Source organism: Podarcis bocagei, assembly GCF_964188305.1.
Source record: "Podarcis bocagei genome assembly, chromosome: 14".
In the NCBI taxonomy this organism is placed as follows: Eukaryota; Metazoa; Chordata; class Lepidosauria; order Squamata; family Lacertidae; genus Podarcis; species Podarcis bocagei.
In genome coordinates this window covers 49,648,820-49,668,035 of record NC_138139.1, presented here as the reverse complement: position 1 = coordinate 49,668,035, position 19,216 = coordinate 49,648,820, and the positions used below count along the sequence as shown (strand labels likewise).

Sequence of the window (19,216 nt, the reverse complement as noted above, 5' to 3'; positions counted from 1 at the left end):
CTAGTACCTTATTCTCATGCAGCCTGTGCACCTTTACCCTTGAAAGTCATTCCACATATGAGCAACAGACCTAGATCTGTGACTGAGTTGTGCTTTGGCTTAACTTTGGCCATGCTCGGAGATCTAACCATTTTTTAGAGCGGTGAATGAACCTTGTATGGATTGGGCCCAGCAGAGGAGAGTAGCTGAACAGAGAGCAGCAACAACCAGTGGGCAGGAGGCAGGCCCACTGGGAGGGGAGGGGGTCCACTGGGGGCATGTTGCCTGAAGTCCCCCACCACTGCAAAACCTAGATCCAGCACTATGTGTAAAGTTTGAGGGTTTATAGGCACTATTTATGTATTTGTTTACTTATTATCTAACTATCTGTCTATGTGCAGTTTACATAAAGTAGTATACCATATAAGAAAATAGTGAGAAAATCAACAGTCTTTTAAAAAAGTACACTTTATAAAATGATCAAAATTTTGATAAAATCAGCATTTAGGTTTGCCTTAATTTATTTTCCTTTTTTTAAAAACGCAGGCGTAAAAAGCAGGGTAAAAAAAAAAAGCAGGCGTAAAAAGCAATAAAGGTGGCTGCCCTCAAAGCCTATATTGGTTTGTTGTGAGTCATGATTGCCACTAGAGACTCCTGGGGATTTGTAGTTTGTTGAGAACAGCTCTCACAGAGCTACAGTTCCCAAGGATCTGCAATGATATAGGGGGCTTGGTTGGCCCCCTGGTGGGTTGTGGGTGCTCAGTATGTGCCAGATTGCACTGACCCTTGGTACTTCCTTGAAGTCCGTGGAGTGGATCTGGGTGAGAGATACCTTCCCAGGGCAGTCGAGTCCAACCCCAGCAAATATTCCCGAAATGACTACAGAATCGTAGAATTGTAGAGTTGGAAGGTACCAACTAGTCCAACCCCCTGCAATGCAGGAATCTCAGCTAAAGCATCCATGACAGATGGCCAGCCAAACTCTACTTAAAAACTTCCAAAGAAGGAGAGTCCACCACTTTCAAAGCGAGTCCGTTCCACTGTCAAACAGTTCTTACCATTAGAAAGTTTTTCTTGCTGTTTAGTCGGAATCTTATTTCTTATAACTTGAATCCATTGGTTCGCATCCCACCCTCCAGAGCAGAAGAAAACAAGTTTGTTCCATCATCCATGTGAAATCCTTTAGATATTTGAAGATGGCTATCATATCTCCTCTCACTCGCCCCTTTCCCAGGCTAAACATACCCAACTCCCTCAACCATTCCTCATAAGGCTTGGTTCCAGTGGCATAGCGTGGGGGTGCAGGGGGGGGCCGCACCGGGCGCAACATCTGGGGGTTAGGGGGTGCAAATCCATGGGTTAGGGGGCGCAAATCCACGGGTTAGGGGGCGCAAATTACTTGCCTTGCCCCGGGTTCTGACAACCCACGCTACGCCACTGCTTGGTTCCCAGACCCTTGATCATCTTGGTTGCCCTCCTCTGCACACCTTCCAGCTTGTTAATATCCTTCTTAAATTGTGACATCCAAAACTGGACACAGTACTCCAGATGTGGTCTGACCAATGAGTCTGAATAAAGTCCATAAACTCATTATTGTGCTAAGCGAAGAGGTCTAAGAGTGACTCTCTATTTCTCTGGGTCCCAACAGGTACTGAGCAAACGGGAAGTGATGAGAGTTGCAAACCTGGAAGTGCCTGCAGAGTTGGTTGGACTCTTAAACACCGTGGCTGGTACGCTAATACAATTGCTGGGATCCTTCCTCTAGGGGGAGTTAATCCAAACCAGTGGCAAGGTGGACAACTGGCCTTTAACTTCCTCTGGGATATTCCAGAACCTTTGCTTGAGATCCGTTGAAGGTATCTCACCGTAATAGGTATCTTTGCAATAGAAGGCTTAAACCCATCCAACCCTGCCTAATATGATGAGCAATTCTTAACCCCACATCAAGTGATGGATGAGTATGTGGGGAGACTGTCACACAATGAGCTGTACAGGGTTTCTACTCCATGCAAAATCCTGTCTGTCAGGCTGCAGGGATATTAGGGCTCCATCTGCCCCATCCATTCTAAGTACTTTAAGCAGTCACAGCTTCTCCCAAAGAATTCAGGGAAGTGAAGTTTGTTAAGGGTGCTGAAAGACACCTCCCCATTCTCCTCACTGATCTACAATTCCCTGGGTGGTTTAATAATCAATTCCTCTTTCCCCATAACAATACCCCTGCTTCTTGGGGTTTTATGAGAGGGGACGTGAGTGGTCTAATCCACGGAGCCCCTTGGGCTTGCCAATCAGAAGGTTGGCAGATCAAATCCCCACGACAGGGTGAGCTCCCGTTGCTCTGTCTCAGCTCCTGCCAACCTAGCAGTTTGAAAGCACACCAGTCCAAGTAGATAAATAGGTACTGCTGAGGCGGGAAGGTAAATGGCGTTTCCGTTCACTCTGGCATTTGTCATGGTCCTCCGTGCACCAGTAGCGGTTTAGTCCTGCTGGCCACATGACCCAGAAAGCTGTCTGTGGACAAATGCCAGCTCCCTCAGCCTGAAAGCGAGATGAGCACCACAACCCCATAGTCACCTTTGACTGGACTTAACCGTCCAGGGGTCCTTTACCTTTTACCTATATGAGAGCCAGTCCTCTCATTTATAATGTGGGAATTCTGCACATCTCTTTCCTCTCTGTTTCCTGCAGTTCACAAGCAGATCAATGAAGACTGTGTCACTCCCATCCCCCCTCCAAAGCTGCAGGCGGACCCCCAATTCACTCTGCCCCTTGACATCAACAATTACCCCATGAGCAAGTATGTGCAGACCCACTTCAAGGTAAGGGCTTTGGTGTGTGCATTGTGTTTCTTACATGTCTAGGGCAAGTGACGGCAACTTTCACATTCTCAGTCAGGTAGAATGTCCAGTTCCTGCCGGTGCTGGGTGGTATGGCTGGAAGAGCTGTCCAGCAAGGCAAAAGTTCAAGACAAGGTGTGCCTGAAGCAGCAGGGGAGTCAGAAGGACAGCGCAAGGGGCTGGCTAGCAGGAGCTGTTGCTTCAGCAACTGCCAGGCAGCAAACATAATGTTCTAATAGTTGCTCCTGCTGCCTGGTTTTAAGCTGCTTGTGCTTCCTGGAGCAGCCCCAGGGCCCCGATCAAGAGAGTGACGTGGTTCTTGTTTCCTCTGCTAATTTCCAGATTTAATCAATGTGCTCACCCAAAGCTAAAAAGTTTGAAGCAGTGATTGGGTGGGAATTGTCAGATAAATGCTAATGTTGGTTGGATCCCCAAATCAACAACCTCCTCCTGAGTAGGGTTCATAGATGGAAGACCTTGTGCTGTCAGAAATGCACAAAACCTTCTTGTTTGAGGTTCAGCTTGGGTTCCTTGCTATCTCTATTCCTGGGGCCTGGGAGTGGAGGATTTGGAGCTGATATGTCAGTTGGGGGCCAACAAGTCTCTTGATTCTGCAGGCAGCCCACCCAAGAGGTGACTTCTGGGTTGGCAGTTTCAGGGTTTGTTAAACTTCCTCTGTCCAAGTACAGGCCTTTGCAAATTAAGGTGCAGATGATGAAAACTGAAAGTGCAGAATTACTAGGCTGCTGTCAGAGTAAACTGTATTTTAATTGCTGGCTGTAGATGTATTCTGATGTATTTTAATTACTGTTTTTAACTGGTTTGTTTTTATTACTTTGTATTTTATAATGTTGTTTTTAAATGCTGCAAGCTACTTTGAATCCCTACTTTGGAGAAAGACAGGCTATAACCTTAAATAATAATAATAATAAAGTCATCATAGTCGTTTTATTTGCATGCCACCTTTCCATAGTTAAAACCATGTTCAAGGTGGCTTACAACATAAAAAGATCGATATAGTTACAAAAGTAGTCATAAGCAATAAATAAAACAGCTCAAAAAGGACACAACAAAACTGATCGAGTTCCACAAAACCCATAAATTATAATAAGAACTAAAAATAAAGAAACAAAGAATTATTATCAATAACAGCAGCAACCCCCTGTCCCAACAACAACCTCCCACTAAACAATACCCCAGGCCAGAAGACTCAGCTTTTGTAGCTGGAGTCAGTCAGGGCCCTGCCATCCTAGGCCAGGTGGAAAAGGCCTGCAAGGCAGAGATCACATCTTCCAGGAATCACAGCCAAGATGGTCTCTGGCCTCTTCAGCATCCTCAGCCTTTGTAACTGGAGTCAGCAGTAAAGTATTCCTCCTACAAGGAGGTCTCATCTGCTTCAGGGTGTGGTCCTGACACAGCCATTCCCCAGTCCTGATACTGGAGATCTTTTTACCCAGAGGCAACAGAGACTGATATTGGGAAGTTCCTCAGGCAAGCCTGTTGCTGTGCCATTGCGCTTTGACCTTCCTGTCTGTCCTCATAATAAATGGTCCCAGCGCACAGCAATGCGTTTCTCCTGAATCATGATCACATGATCGCCAATGGTAGATTTGTCACTCCAATAGATCAAATTAAACAATACACTTCTACTAATACAGTGAAGTGTAGGTTGCTGTCAACATGCCAGCGCTTGGGGGTAAGGAAGTTTCCTTGGTGCAGTTTTGTAAAGGGAGCAAAGAGAATTTTTTTAGGTGGGTGGGAACTGTAGGGAAATGTTGAGCCAGTTTGTCAGTGTCCTTCTTGAATTGTGGTGCCCAGAACTGGACACAGTACTCCAGGTGAGGTCTGACCAGAGCAGAATACAGTGGCACTATTACTTCCCTTGATCTAGATGCTATACTCCTATTGATGCAGCCCAGAATTGCATTGGCTTTTTTAGCTGCCGCGTCACACTGTTGGCTCATGTCAAGTTTGTGGTCAACCAAGACTCCTAGATCCTTTTCACATGCACTGCTCTCAAGCCAGGTGTCCCCCATCTTGTATTTGTGCCTCTCATTTTTTTTTGCCCAAGTGCAATACTTTACATTTCTCCCTGTTAAAGTTCATCTTGTTTGTTTTGGCCCAGTTCTCTGATCTGTCAAGGTCGTTTTGAAGTGTGATCCTGTCCTCTGGGGTGTTAGCCACCCCTCCCAGTTTGGTGTCATCTGCAAATTGATAAAGATGTTGAATAAGACCGGGCCCAAGACAGAACATTAACATTCACCTCCTCTCTTGTCCCTCAGGAGCCACTCTTTGGGATGCTCACAAGGACTCTGGCATCGTCACTGACAATGATAGACGAGAGCCTGAGAGGAGAAGCGGTCTCCCTTTTCAAACTGGTAGGTGAAGAGGAATCTTCCTGATCAAATAAGGAGTGTGAGTGTCTGTGTCGTCGTACCAGTGGAGGAGAGGGATAGGAATAGGGAAGAAATATGGCTCAGTTCGCATGCAAACATGAACCTACATAATTCACCAGAACAATATGCGAAACTGAAAAACAGCCATTTGGAAATCTCTGAATTTGCACACCTCCGAATTTTGCCATGCAATTCTTCAGCCAAGTAACACGTACAAAGATGCTGGAGCAAGGAGTCTGTAAAAATGCATCTATGTTCAATGAGCTAGTTAAGACTCTCATAATTTCTCAGTAGTTTCTGTTACATCATGTAGATGAGAGCCAATTCTGACCCATCTTGCATGCAAGAGCTTTAAGACTGCAGAGTAAGGAATGATGAGAACCTCAGGCTTTTTGTATTAGTAGTAGTAGTAGTAGTAGTAGTAGTAGCAGCAGCAGCAGTAGCAATAGTAGTAATAATACTATTAAAATTCCTATACCACCCTTCATCTGAGGATCACAGGACAGTTGACAATATAAAAACACAAAAATGCAAAACATAGTAACAAGGGGGGGGGAATATCCCCCATGGTACTTATTATTTATTTATTGAACAACAAAAACAGGCAGTACACATGAAGAGGGGAAAAAGCAACATTAACAACAAACGAATATAAGCTGAGGCTTTCATAACTTTCTACTCCCCCCTCCACAGAAGTATAAGACTCCTCTAGACCACAGTGGCTTCTACCCCAGAGTTTTAAGCTGGAGTATGGGAGCTTTCAGCCCATCCTCTCTAACCCAAAACAATGATAGATAAATAAATGATACAACTGTCATAATTAAATGTTGCACATAATAAAGTCACTAAGCTAAGCAGAAACCATAGTAAAATACATCAGAGTACTGTAAAGAGCATATGTAGTCAGAAAGGTTTGTCGAGCTGCATTTTTCAAAGGGTGATGTGAGGTTAACATAAGAATTCACGGAGGGGGAGAGAAAATCAGAGGTGGGGTAAAGAAGAAGAAAGGAAAAGGGGGGGTAGGAAAAGGGGGGGGAGAATAAATAGCAACAGTAATAATATTCTTAAAGTAAGATGCAGGCCAACAGCATCTTGTGTTTCAGTTCTGTACTTCTGGAATTGTTTCTGGATAGGAATTCCAAAAGAGTGTTCTGAACTTTTTCTTGGAGGAAACTGAAGTGCTGACACAAAACCCCACACATACACTTAGTAGATAGATAGATAGATAGATAGATAGATAGATAGATAGATAGATAGATGATAGATGATAGATAGATAGATAGATAGATAGATAGATAGATAATTTATTACACTCGGAGACCAGCTTATAAAACACACTTGGGGGTACAATCCCAGAAGGAAAACAAACATTTAAAACAATGTACAACAATAAATTTAAAATTTATAAATGTGATAAACGTATAGACACTTAAAACTTTAAGATTAGCTACCGCAGAGAGATGACCCAGAGTCACCCATGGAAACGAGTTTGGGGATTTTCTTGATGAACTAGTTTGAGTTGGGGGATGATCTGCACGTACAGATCTGTACACAGAATCTGGCAACCATCCAGGTCGTCTTATGATCTTTGCCTAACAGGAAAAGGTCGAATTTTTGCTTTTCCGGGAGGTCAGCGAGCATCAACAGCAGGGAATCAATGGTCTTACTACGTGCCTCATCGTAAAAGGGACATCTAAAGGATAACACTTAGTAGAAGACTAGAAACATAACCTCCCGACCCCACTCACCTTTCCCTCCCCCTCCCCCTCTTTTCTTCCTAACCTAACATTGTATGTAACACTAATGCCTCACACCAAATGAAACTGAATTGTAGAAAACACAACTTGAAAAAAGAGACAACACACGTGTTTTGGTACACCAAGAAAGCTATCTATCTATATAAATTGCAGCACCTCTGGCCCCAAATCTCAGCTTTTAATGAACCTCACAAGGAGAGGGAGGAAGAGGGTGGCGGTTCTGTTGTGGCATGTGGGGTGTGTGTTTCTGGTTGCACCCTCTCTCCTTGGCAGATCCTCCGCTTCATGGGCGACCCCCGCCTCAACGGCACACAGGAGGTCCTCTTCGGGAACTACATCGTGCAGAAGGGGCTGTCGATCCCAAGCCTGCGAGACGAGATCCTGGCCCAGATCGCCAACCAAGTGTGGCGCAACACCAACGTCAACAACGAGGAACGTGGCTGGCTCCTGCTGGCCTCCGCCTTCAGTGCCTTTGCCCCTTCCCACAGCCTGGATAAATACTTGCTGAAGTGAGTGGCACCGGCTGGGAAGAGCAGGGAGAGGAAGAGCAGAGGGCTACTAGCTGCATTGGCTGTGGTCTGCCTCCAGTGTGGAAGGCATTATGCTAAGGTTACCAGACGTCCCTGTTCCCTGGGGAGAGTCCCCGGATTTACCGGATTTTCTACTCCATAAGACACACTTTTTTTCCTCCTAAAAAGTAAGGGGAAATGTCTGTGCGTCCCATGGAGCGAATGCACTGGACGGCAGAGGGATCCCTCGGCTGCCGCTGCAGTCACGAGCCGAGGGATGCCTCCGCAGCCGGAGCCATGGCTCCTGTCCGTTGCTCGCAGTAAAGCTCTGCGCAGCTCTCACTTTTCTTGCTTTAAAGCAAGAACCGTGGAGAGTGTGTCCACAGCTCTTGCTCTGTTGGCTTTACAGCCCAGCGGGAGGAAGGATGGACGGGAGCCGTCTGCCCCTCCTCCCGCCTCACTGTAAAGCAAGCAAAGTACCTGTCCCGGTGTCTCCTCCTCCTCTTCTTGCGTCGCCGCGCTTTACAGTGAGGCAGGAGGAGGGATGGGCAAGCAAAGTAACAGCTGCACAAAGGGGGACAGAAGCCATGTAAGCGGCTCTCACTTTGCTTGCTTTAAAGTAAGAAAAGCGAGAGCCGCTTACACGCTCTGCGCAGAATATTTTTTTTTCTTGTTTTCCTCCTCTAAAAAGTAGGTGCGTCTTATGGTCAGGTGCGTCTTATGGAGCGAAAAATACAATGCAGATCAGTCCCCATACAAAATCCATTGAAGTTGAAAAGTGTCCCCAGATTCATTGAAAAAAATCTGGTAACCTTACATTATGCCCCTGAATACCAGCTGCTATAAATCAATGACAGGTGGGGAGAGTACTCTTGCACTCAGGTCCTGCTTGTTGTCTTTCGTCGAAGACAGGTTGGAGGGTATGAACTTGTCATTCAGCTGGAAAAGCTTGTCGGAATAAAAATATATTCAATAGTTCCCAGAAGGTACTAGCTTCTAGTGGGCTCCCAACATATCTCAGCCAGGATTATGTTCCACAGAACAGGGGAGCCACACTGAAAGCCCTGCTCCATGTTACTGTTGAACACACTTCTCATATATTTATTTTATTTATTTATTATGACTGATTAAATCTGTTAGTCGCTTGGACTCTCCTTCCTTAGAGGGTTTTAAGTATCGGTTGGATGGCCATCTGTCATGTATTATCTTATTAAGATTCCTGCTCTGCAGGGGGTTGGACTAGATGACACTCGGGGTCCCTTTCTGACTCTACAATTCTGTGATTCTATTATTCAAACAAGCAAACAAACAAAAAAAAACCACATAGATACATTAAAATCAAGAGGGGAAAGAAATACATTAAAAACATCCCAACCACCGCAGATTGTTAAAGGCCAAAGGCCTGGTTATAGAGGAAAGATTTTGCCTGGCACTTACGTAAGAAAATGTAATGAAGGTGCCAGGCGAGTCTCCCGGGGGAGAGTGTTCCACAAATGGGGAGCCACCACGGAAAAGGCCCCGTTCTCATGTTGCCACCCTCCAGACCTGTCGTAGAGGGGGACACACAAGGAAGGGGCGCACAGATAATTTTAGGCTTCAGTTCAGACTTGGCCAGTCTAGCTCAGTATTGTATAGGTACCATCCTTCTCCGACTTGGTGCCCTCCAGATGTTTTGAACTACAACTCCCATCACCCCTAGGCAGCATAGTTGTGTGGTCGGGAGCCGTGGGCCCTGCCTGAAGGTGCACGATCCTAGCACCAGGCTCTGCTCCCCGCTTGGCTTATTTATTCTTCCAGGATCTCTGTTTTTCCTCCCCTGCAGATTTGTTTCTGACTACGCTTTCGACGGCTACAAGCCCATCTGCCAGCACAAGCTCATGCAAGCCATGGCTCAGGCCCAGGACGGTGCTGAAGGCGCCCGGGCCTACCCACCCACCCTGCTGGAGTGGGCAACTAGCCGAGACAAAGTCAACATGGCCCTGGATGTTTACTGTTTCAATGGTGAGAGCCCTGGTTACCCAGGAATCAAGGTGCAGAGGGCAAGAAATAGGCTTGGATTATGAGGACAGGGAGGTGATAGCCCTGTCTAAGGAACTGAGCTCAGCCCCATTGTCTCTTTCGGCCTAATGGGAACCTAGGAAGCTGCCTTATGCCTAGCGATGAGGGAGAAACGAGGTCCTATCCTTTGAAACTCACACTTCCCTGGATATTGCAATGCAGGTCTCCAGCCAGGTAATGTTTACGAAAATGCATATGTGCATAAAAACACATATATCAGCAAAAAATAATAAAATACAAAGATGCATTTTATTAGGGAAAATTATATTGCGAACGTGTCTACACTGGGAGAAATTTGCACTAAAATTCTGGTGAATTTTCAGGAGGGCTTAAAAAAGAAGAAGAATTCAAAATAGAGTCAGGCCCTTGATTCATCTAGCACAATATTGTCTACACTGATTGGCAGCAGCTCTCCAAGGTTTCAAATAGGACATTCGCAGCCCCACCTGGAGATGTTGGAGACTGAACCTGAGACATCATTCAAAGCAGATGCACAACCACTAACCTACACCCCTTCCCCCCAAATATATTATTATTATTATTATTATTATTATTATTATTATTATTATTATTATTATTATTATTATTATTTATATACCACCCTATAGCCGGGGGTCTCGGGGCAGTTCACAGAATAAAATGAAGATACAAAACCACACCCAACAAAAATAAAACCACAACCCAATAGACCCCAAAAAACCCCACATTTTAAAAGGGCATAGGATGTAAATTGGATCAACCAAAGGCCTAAATAAAGGTGTATAATGAAGGCACCAGGCGAACTTCCCTCTCAAGGAGGAGGCTCACAAAGGAGGGCCTCAGAAAATGATCTCAGGGTCTGGGTAGGTTCATATGGGAAGAAGCGGTCCTTGAGGTATTGCGGTCCTGAGCTGTTGCTAAAATATAAGCAACCAGAGAAGATCATGCCCCTTTATTGCTTCCCCTTACAGGTATATGCTTTTCTCTCTCTCTGGTTAACTGGGGGAAGGGAGAGCAGAGGTATGTAGAGGAACGTATTGATCCTTTGGTGTGAACACTGGATCACAGACCTGTGCCAGCGATTTCGAAAATTCTGCCACTTTAAGCCAGCAACCTCTGATCATGCGCAGAGTGCTTTTCTTTTTCTGATTAAAAAACCCCCATTCCCCATCAGAAAAGAAAAAGCACTCTGGACATGATCAGATTGGCTTCGAACCCATGTCCATACAGTGATTCCTCTGAAAGAGATCTTCTTTTGAAAATGAAATAAAAAGCATACTACCACAGTGCTATCCAAAGATCATCTTGTCCTGAGGATAGGAGCGATCCAGCTTTCAAAAAGTGTTTTTTCCTTTGCTGTTTGTCCCTACTGACTTACTAGATAGTTTAAATTGATGCTTATTTTTTAAAATGAAAACCACTTGCATTAAATAGCTCTTTGTTTTTACCACGACAGGAGATCACTTCTGTTGCCCCATCCATTCCTGGACCACCGGAGAAAACCTTGCTGAAAATATACTGAAATACAGGTAGAAGGAAATGAAAATCTGCTTGGGGGGGCGTGGCAGGGTCTGCTTGTTGGTGCCCCCATTCCAGGGGCACTGTCTAGCACGGGGGTCGGCAACCTGCGGCTCCAGAGCCGCATGCGGCTCTTTAAAGCCTTTGCTGCGGCTCCGGGGCGGTGGCGAGGGGAGGAGGCGAGGGGCGGAGGCGAGGGGCGGAGGTGACCAGCCTGCCGCCCGGCGGGCGGGCCGCCGTAAAGCAGAGCGCCCCCCTCGCCAGGCAGACATCCGCTGCGTGGGGAGCCTTGCCGGATGTCCCGGCAAGGCTCCCCACGCTGCGGATAGCAGCCTGCTGCCCGGTGGGCGGGGCGCCCTAAATCAGAGCGCCCCCCTCGCCAGGCAGACATCCGCAGCGTGGGGAGCCTTGCCGGAGGTCCCGGCAAGGCTTCCCACGCTGCGGATAGCAGCCTGCTGCCCGGCGGGCGGGGCGCCATAAAGCAGAGCGCCCCCCTTGCCAGGCAGACATCCACAGTGTGGGGAGCCTTGCCGGACTTCCCGGCAAGGCTCCCCACGCTGCGGATAGCAGCCTGCCGCCCCGCAGGCATCGGCCAGCCCCACAAGCTCGGGGGACAGCAGGGAGGCGCAGCGCCGCCATCCCGCTGTTCCTCGACCTGGTTCGGTTTCCCCGACCTGCTTTTGGGGGGGAAATAAAGGGAAATTTTTTTCCCTTTATTTCCCCCCCAAAAAACTAGGTGCGTCCTATGGGACGGAGCGTCCTATGGGGCGAAAAATACGGTATTTTTATAATGACGAATGCCTCATTATTAATTATTATTTACATCAGGCACTGATTATGATTTATGGTACACTGGGGCCCTGATTAATTTTCTATGGCATTTTGGGGCATTGATTATTGGGCATAGCAAGTCGCGGTCGCGTGGAATTTGTGCTTTGTGACCGTTTGAAGTGGGGTTTTTTTCTTGGGAGGCTGTGCGGCACGAAGAGAGGGATTATTTTTATAATGATGAGGATGACATTGGGCCCTCATTATTAATTATTATTTACATCAGGCACTGATTATGATTTATGGTTCACTGGGGCCCTGGTTAATTTTCTTTGGCATTTTGTGGCATTGATTATGCAGTCGCGGTCGCGTGGAATTCCACGTGGAGTTAGTTGCCTGAAGCCCCTTTTTAGTTGCTTGAAGCCCCTTTTTAAACTTAAGCAGGTGAAAGTTTGGTGAATTGCTGCCAAGGAGTGTGGTGGAGTCTCCTTCTTTGGAGGTCTTTAAGCAGAGGCTTGACAACCATATGTCAGGAGTGCTCGGATGGTGTTTCCTGCTTGGCAGGGGGTTGGACTCGATGGCCCTTGTGGTCTCTTCCACATATGTATGTGAGCAGGTCTTCTCCAACATGAACTATATTAAAAACAAGCACCGATCACGCCTCACAGATGACAGCTTGCAAGCCTGTGTGAAAATGAAGGTGACGTCTTACAGCCCTGATGTGCAGACACTGAGCACTGAGGTTCAGGAGCAAAAGTCCCATTAACCTGGTTACCTGGTTGTAAATTAAATATTTTAATTAGCTATTAATTTGTCCTTTTTTCTTGAGATTGACAGCTGACTGCACGATCCTGTATATATAGCATTAAGGCCAGAAACAATATATGTAGTGTTATATTTGTTTTAAATGTTGCAATGTTTTTGCGGCTCCCAGTTGTTGTTGTTTTTTCGGAAACGGGTCCAAGTGGCTCTTTTTGTCTTAAAGGTTGCAGACCCCTGGTCTAGCAGAATCAGAAGCCAAAGGGCCTGATACAAAATAGGAAAGGAGCTGTCCAGAAGGCAGCTAGACTAGGAGCAATTCCAATGAGAGTTGGAGGACTGTGCCTGGCTGCTCCAGGCTTCCTAGGGTCCTGATCCTGACCATTATTATGGCATCAGTTCCTCCTTCTGCACAGAACTAGGACAGAGGATGCCTTGTGCTGCCAAATGAGTACACACAGGTCCCGCTTTCTGAATGCAATGAGTTCCTATTAAATCGCTCATTAGGCGAGCGTTCGCATAAAGAGCTGTCGATTTTCATTATTCCCTAAGGGAACATTTTGAATCCATGATTTGTCCAGTCTCTCTCCCCGCTCCCTGCTTGGTTTTCCCCCCTGAAATGGCTGAAGCCAACCAACAAAAGAGAGACAATGGGAAACCTGATTTGTCCGATTCCTCCTGCTCCGTGATTTGTCTGACCGACCTCCTTCCTTGCCTGCTTCCTGCCCGAAAATCGTTGCTGCCAACCAGCAAAGTACAAGCAAGGAAGTAAAGGAAGAGAGCACACTCTGGCTGTTTGGATACCTGACTTAGCTGTTTGTGTAGCAAGGTTTGGGGCATAATTCTTTGTGTTCAGATAACTGAATTTGTGGCTATTGTGCCTTCTGATAGCAGGACCTGTATATACTGTGCCAATGGTACTATGACCAATAGAATCTGGAGAGTCAAAAGTTGATGAATAAATCCAGGGTGGGGCACATTAGGTCCCCTGATCTGAAGGTTCACTAGGTAGGGTATATTGCCCTGGATTATGATATCAGGGGTTCCCTCTCCCCACCCCCCACCTTGGTCCTCTAATGGGGTCCTCCCCTCAGGAGGTCTCGTCTGATTCCAGCTCTGGGAATGAACTGCTCCTGACAACTGGGCATTCAGTTGAAGTTACCTTTTGGGATTTTGAACTCTGCTGATCCCCAGTGCCCTACTCCTTCCTGGATTCTAAGCACCCAGAGCGGCTCAGAACTGATCCTTCTTCACAGGGGGCTTGCAGAGGGATGGCGAGGCTGGTCAGTCGCCATGAAGGACGGCACCCAGTGGGCTGAGCTGGCCGGCCACGACTACGTCTTGGACCTGGTGTCCGACCTGGAACTCATCCGTGGCTTCCCAAAGCATAAGTCCTACTTCATGGTTGCCTCAGAGGGGCCGGAGAGAAATATTGGCGGCAAAGCGTAAGTAGCAGAGGCGACTTGCTAGCTCTTTCTTTGAACAGTTCAGTGCAGTTTCAAGAGCATGTGGACACAGGTTGTGGAAGATTGTTGGAAGGACAGGTCTTGAAGAGAACAAGACTGGGTGCCATCTTAGCATGGAAGTGCCCAACCCTTGTGTTTGGGATGCCCAGAGATTAGGGACTGCACTGCTGCCAGAAGCTTGCTTTCTGTTTTTCCCTGAGGGATAGCTAAGTTGGTAGAGCATGAGTCTAAGGGCTGTGGGTTCGAGTCCCACGTTGGGTGAAAGATTCCTTCATTGCAGAGGGATGCACTATACGATCCTAATGGTCCCTTCCAGCTCTATGGTTCTGATTCAATACAGATGTGAAATTGCCCTGATGTTATCCTAGTTGCTGCCATAAAGGATGCGGCTTTTGGTTTTGATGAATCTATGCCTTTTCCTTGAATACCAGTCAGATCTGTTCATGGTCAGGATCTTCCCATTTGCTAACCCAGTCTTAGGAAATATTTCAAGATGTCCACTTCCAAAAACATGAACAATATGAGCCAAAAAAAGGGGGAAGGTACTAGTAATAAAAGGTGTTCAGCAACAACAAAACTATTTTAAACATGTCAGAAAAACCGAGAACCCTTTAAAATATGAGGCTCTTTTAAAATCAGTGGCACAGCCAACAACACTACCACTACTTTCAGCCCCCCAGGCACCCCCTTAGCAGCAGGGGTTAAAACCCCCCTATGCCATTCACAAGCTCATTTTGGAACACAACACAAAATGGGAAGGAAAGGAATCCCAAAGAGCACAGCACCCACATAGTTCTCTGCAGAGTATACCCACAGCCCTCCCTGGACAAGCGTTCATGACTCGCCCAGGGAGGGCAATAATCTCTTCCCAAGCAAGGAAAGGGAGGGGCCCCGACAGGCAAAACAACGCAGCCCATTCCCTTGTGGACAACCTTCCAGGGTGGTGGGTGGAGCCAGAGAGGGAAAAATGGGCGGAGCAACAGCTGTGACTCTTGCCTTCGTACAGGTTGCATTTCAGCATGCAGAAAAGCAGAGGTTTCGACACGTACCCCTCCACCCAGGCGCGCAAGAGGCATTATTCTAGTTTAGGGACATGCTCCTGCCATGCCAAAAGCATTTAAGGGCACAAAGCAGGGCTCCTGATGGGGGCACTCTTGAGTTGGGCTTAAGGAGAATCCCCAGGGCTGGATAGAGAGGACAAGCAGCCCACAGACTGGAGGTTCCCCACCCCCGTTGTAGAGTTTAGAAGAACAGTGTGCAAGCATGAAACTCTGCATGTGCTGAATGCCCCCTGCAAATAATAAATATTTCCAGCTGGAGCTTTATTTTACCTTGACATTTCCCCCTCTGCTCACTCTCTCTTCTCTTCTTGGTGCCACCCCCGATTTGAAACATGGTGTTGTCTGCCCTCTCTCTCTCCTCCTCCTCCATCTCCCATTGCTCTCCTTCCCTTTTATCCTTAGAGTATTCAGGCACAGTTTGGATTCTGGTGAGAAAGTTCCTCCTCCGCCACTTATGAAGGCCCCCACAGTGGCCCCCACCAACCTGCCAGACTCAGAAGGATATTGCAGCCATGGTAAGGACCAAGGGTTCGTCCACCCTTCACTGGTCCTGCACCTAGAAAGCAGGTTTTCTGCTTGTTCTGTGCTTTCTAGGCATGGATCCAAGCGGTTTTACATTTGCCCTGCTGCTTTCATTGTGAAAACCTGCTCTTTAGCGCTGAATCGGAGCAAACGTCAATCACGGAAAACTTGATTGACATTTGCTCCGATTCAGCAGTAAAGAGTAAGTTTTCCTGAAGGGAACTGGGGGGACGAGTGAATGTATGGACAAGCCCTGAGCTTGCCGCTGTGTGTGTGTGTGTGTGTGTGTGTGTGTGTGTGACAGAAGATCATAACATTGCTCATAGAAAAATGTCACCTCCCCTGCCAGCCACCTGATGTCACAATGATGTCAGGTGACCCATTTTTATTAAATTATTTGAGGGCATTTGCACCCTGCTCTTCAGCCAAAAGGACTCCCAGAGTGACTTCCAGGCAGTCAATTAAAAACAGGCAGTCCCTGCTTTGCAGACTTGCAATGCAAAAAAGAAAGGAAAAGCACAGTACACAAGGGTAAAAGCGACAGAGAGGGTAGATTGGGAATCAAACTCAGGCACCAATTCTTAAACAGTTGCTCTTATAATGACCAGCTGGCATAGGGCAGGGGCAGGACCTAGGCTTTTGGCAAAGCTGAGCCTTCAGTGTCCCATCTCTTCCACTGAGGCAGCCTGATGGAATGACTGCCCCCAGCTGGCAGCTGAGGGGAGAAGAGGCCGGATGGAACATTTTCCTTTCGTGCATGGTTCAAACTTTTTGTGCTGCCTCTTTGCGAGCCACAGCGATCAGCTGACGGCCATAACGGTGTCTGGGTGGCAGAAGCAGCATCTGTTGAAAGTCCCTCTTTGTCCACTATCCCCCCTCCTTGCCCTGTGATATTTGTTTTATTGGATTTGTACAAACTAAATACAACAATAACAATAAAGAAATAACACTCAAACCCAAACGGAGGCAAACTCAGTTAGCCAAGACCCCATGGCTTCCATTATGAAAGTATCGGTTATATAAAAGATGGGTTGACCCAGGATGTCATTCCACCATGATCTGTGTGGGGCAGGTGGCTGGTAATTATGTTCCTTCATCACAGCAGATGTTAAAAATCTCTGCCTGTCCACATCAAAAGGATCAGCTTGAATAGTGTTCACCTGTACCTTCCTTTGTGCAGTCAGTGTTCCATCAAAGCCACAGACCATAGTGGTGGGTGCAAAGTTTCAAACGCATTAGAAACCGGGGCTTGCCAACTCTTCTACTACCCAGCTTACAGGAGCCTCATCCTCCATTTCTGATTAATCGCCCTGGCAACCCTGATTTTTGGGCTGAGGGACCCCACGGGAATCATCACATTATGAGGACTGCTTTTTGGCTAATTCCCTTTTATTTGTCTTTCTGAACCCGGAAGCAGATTCGGACACGTTCAGCGAGCCCCGAAGCCAGAAGGGGTTGGATCATTACCTGGACAGTCTTTTTGACCCTGTTCTGTCCTATGGGAATGGGGTAAGGAAAGCGCCGTCCCCTCCCCAATCCCCAGACGCAAAGTGGAGGCTACACAGTCAGGCCCAGTGTCCTATTTCACAAAGGACACCTAATTCTCAGAATGCTGGAAGGGAGATTTCTTCTGGTGTTAGCGGCCAAAGAAAGGTCTCTCTCCCAAGTGGTAAAGCAGATTGTTCTGAACCTCAGAAAGAAAAGAAAAACGAAGCAGGAGGTGAATGCACAAAATTCTGAGGTGTGCAAGGCATCAGTGTTGTCTGGATTCTCTGTCAAACGTGGCAGCAAAAAGGACAGCAATTTCCAGGCTCAACAGCTAGTGAGGGAACAGTTACCCCGAAAGCAAGACAAGCACACCCCTACACACAAACCACTGCACCAAATGTTGGCATGATGCAGGGACAACATTTGGAACAAGGCAGTATGAAAATACCTAGATAGGAAGACTGGTTCCCATTCAGGACTTGGAGTTTGTCATACTGGGGCCTAGAATTTTGGCCTTATTTCATTTGCGCCACCCTCCTCCCCCCAAGTGCCAACGCTTATTTGTTCTGTCCTGGCCCAGGAACTGGAGAAGCCGGCTGCCGTCTCCCACAGGATGAAGGGAGGAGGCCAGATTGGAGCGGGGAATGGAAGCCAGAGCAATGGAGACGGTGTACCAGCTGAGGGACCCCAAGCAGCTGGTGAGTGTAGGTAGAGCTACCTTCCATGGCCAAACGGTGAGCAACCTAAGTGAGGTCAGCTGTGAAACAATGGAATTGTTCCCTTGGAGAAAAATCGAGAGAAAGCTTCCTTTGGCGATTTCTTCAAAGTTTTCCTAGAGCAGGGGCAGCCAATCTGGTGCCTTCCAGAAGCTGTTGGACGGTTTGTCCCAGTTGGCATCGCCAATGGGTGGACAGGGGGCTGGGAGTTGTAGTCCAACAAGATCTGGAAGAGGCACATGTTGGCTACGCCAGTCCTAGGGAGGGGTGCTCTCTGTCCTCGGACACCTTTGAAACATCCAAGGAACATCAAAATGACAACGATTTGTTTCGTTTATGAATCACTTCCCATTAGGCTTCCCAAAGCAATGTACAATGCAATAAAAACTTATTTAGAATAATTGGATATAAAAGAAAAAGCTGAAACATTTACATATGCAAGACATTTAAAAACCGCTCTATGGATACAAAAACAACTTTAACCACACATATATAAATTCAATTCAAATTTGATACAGATATTAGCTGGGATTGAACCTACGACCTTCTGCATGCCAAGCAGGTGCTCTTGCCCTGAGCTATATCTCTCCCTGACCACAGCACCTGTCACCCCACCTTTGTAAAAAAAAGTCCTTATTAACAGCGTCTGTGTACCACACAGTAACTGACCTTGTTTCTATTCCCCGCAGCAGCAACAAATGAGGCCTTGCTGTTGGCACAGCAAGCTTTCCGTAACCAGCAGGAGTTGCTTCTGGTAAGTAAAGGCAGGAATCAGGAGCCATACATGGGGGACGATGGCATCGTTTGAGGGTCTGGATAAGGAATGAGCTATCTAATAGAAGTAATGCTATAAAAGGGCCGTGCATTCCTACGTTTGATGAACTGTGCTTCCAGTTCTGACCCAGTGCCCTGTCCTTCTTTCTGTTTCCCCATGTACAGCATTCACAAGTGACATGCTCAGCAAACAAACAGTCTTCTTAACCTCATTTCTGTGACATCTAAGTGCACCCACAATGGTCCTTCCTTCCTTCCTTTTGCTTTTTCTCCCTGGGATCATAGGATGTGCCTTTTAAAATTGGCCACTCTCTCTTTTCCGTCAGGGTTCCTGCACCTTTAACTGCCGCTTGGCGCCCTCCTGTTAAAAGCGCAGGAGCCCTGCTGGAAAAAGATGGGTGGCAACCCTAACCCCTGCCCTTTCTCTCTGGGGCAGGCTCAACACATGTCCCAAGTGGAGGCTCTCCGCCGACGGCAGCAGGCCGCTGTAGCAGCATTGGCCGGTGCAACCTCACGCAGTGCAAGCCAGTACTCCAGCCCCAGGTCTCCCCAGCACAGAAGCCCTTCCAGGACCCAGAAGAGCGGCACCTATGATGCTGGGCCTCAAGGGGGTCTACCTCCCCAGGTGAGTC

The 19,216-nt window shown here is 47.2% G+C and overlaps 1 protein-coding gene across 4 annotated transcripts in view; it reads left to right on the top strand.

Moving 5' to 3' along the window:
* MYO15A (myosin XVA) overlaps positions 1 to 19,216 on the top strand; it is a 94,718-nt gene that overhangs the window by 31,547 nt on the left and 43,955 nt on the right. For 3 of the 4 annotated variants that reach the window (XM_081169325.1, XM_081169326.1, XM_081169323.1), the window contains exons 25-36: positions 1,628 to 1,709; positions 2,665 to 2,795; positions 5,096 to 5,191; positions 7,240 to 7,475; positions 9,298 to 9,476; positions 10,969 to 11,041; positions 13,814 to 14,002; positions 15,487 to 15,599; positions 17,021 to 17,115; positions 17,675 to 17,792; positions 18,500 to 18,564; positions 19,021 to 19,209. In XM_081169325.1, coding sequence (XP_081025451.1) covers positions 1,628 to 1,709; positions 2,665 to 2,795; positions 5,096 to 5,191; positions 7,240 to 7,475; positions 9,298 to 9,476; positions 10,969 to 11,041; positions 13,814 to 14,002; positions 15,487 to 15,599; positions 17,021 to 17,115; positions 17,675 to 17,792; positions 18,500 to 18,564; positions 19,021 to 19,209 — 1,566 coding nt within the window. The remainder of the gene's footprint in view (positions 1 to 1,627; positions 1,710 to 2,664; positions 2,796 to 5,095; positions 5,192 to 7,239; positions 7,476 to 9,297; positions 9,477 to 10,968; positions 11,042 to 13,813; positions 14,003 to 15,486; positions 15,600 to 17,020; positions 17,116 to 17,674; positions 17,793 to 18,499; positions 18,565 to 19,020; positions 19,210 to 19,216) is intronic. The other variant, XM_081169324.1, reaches the window with a different exon arrangement.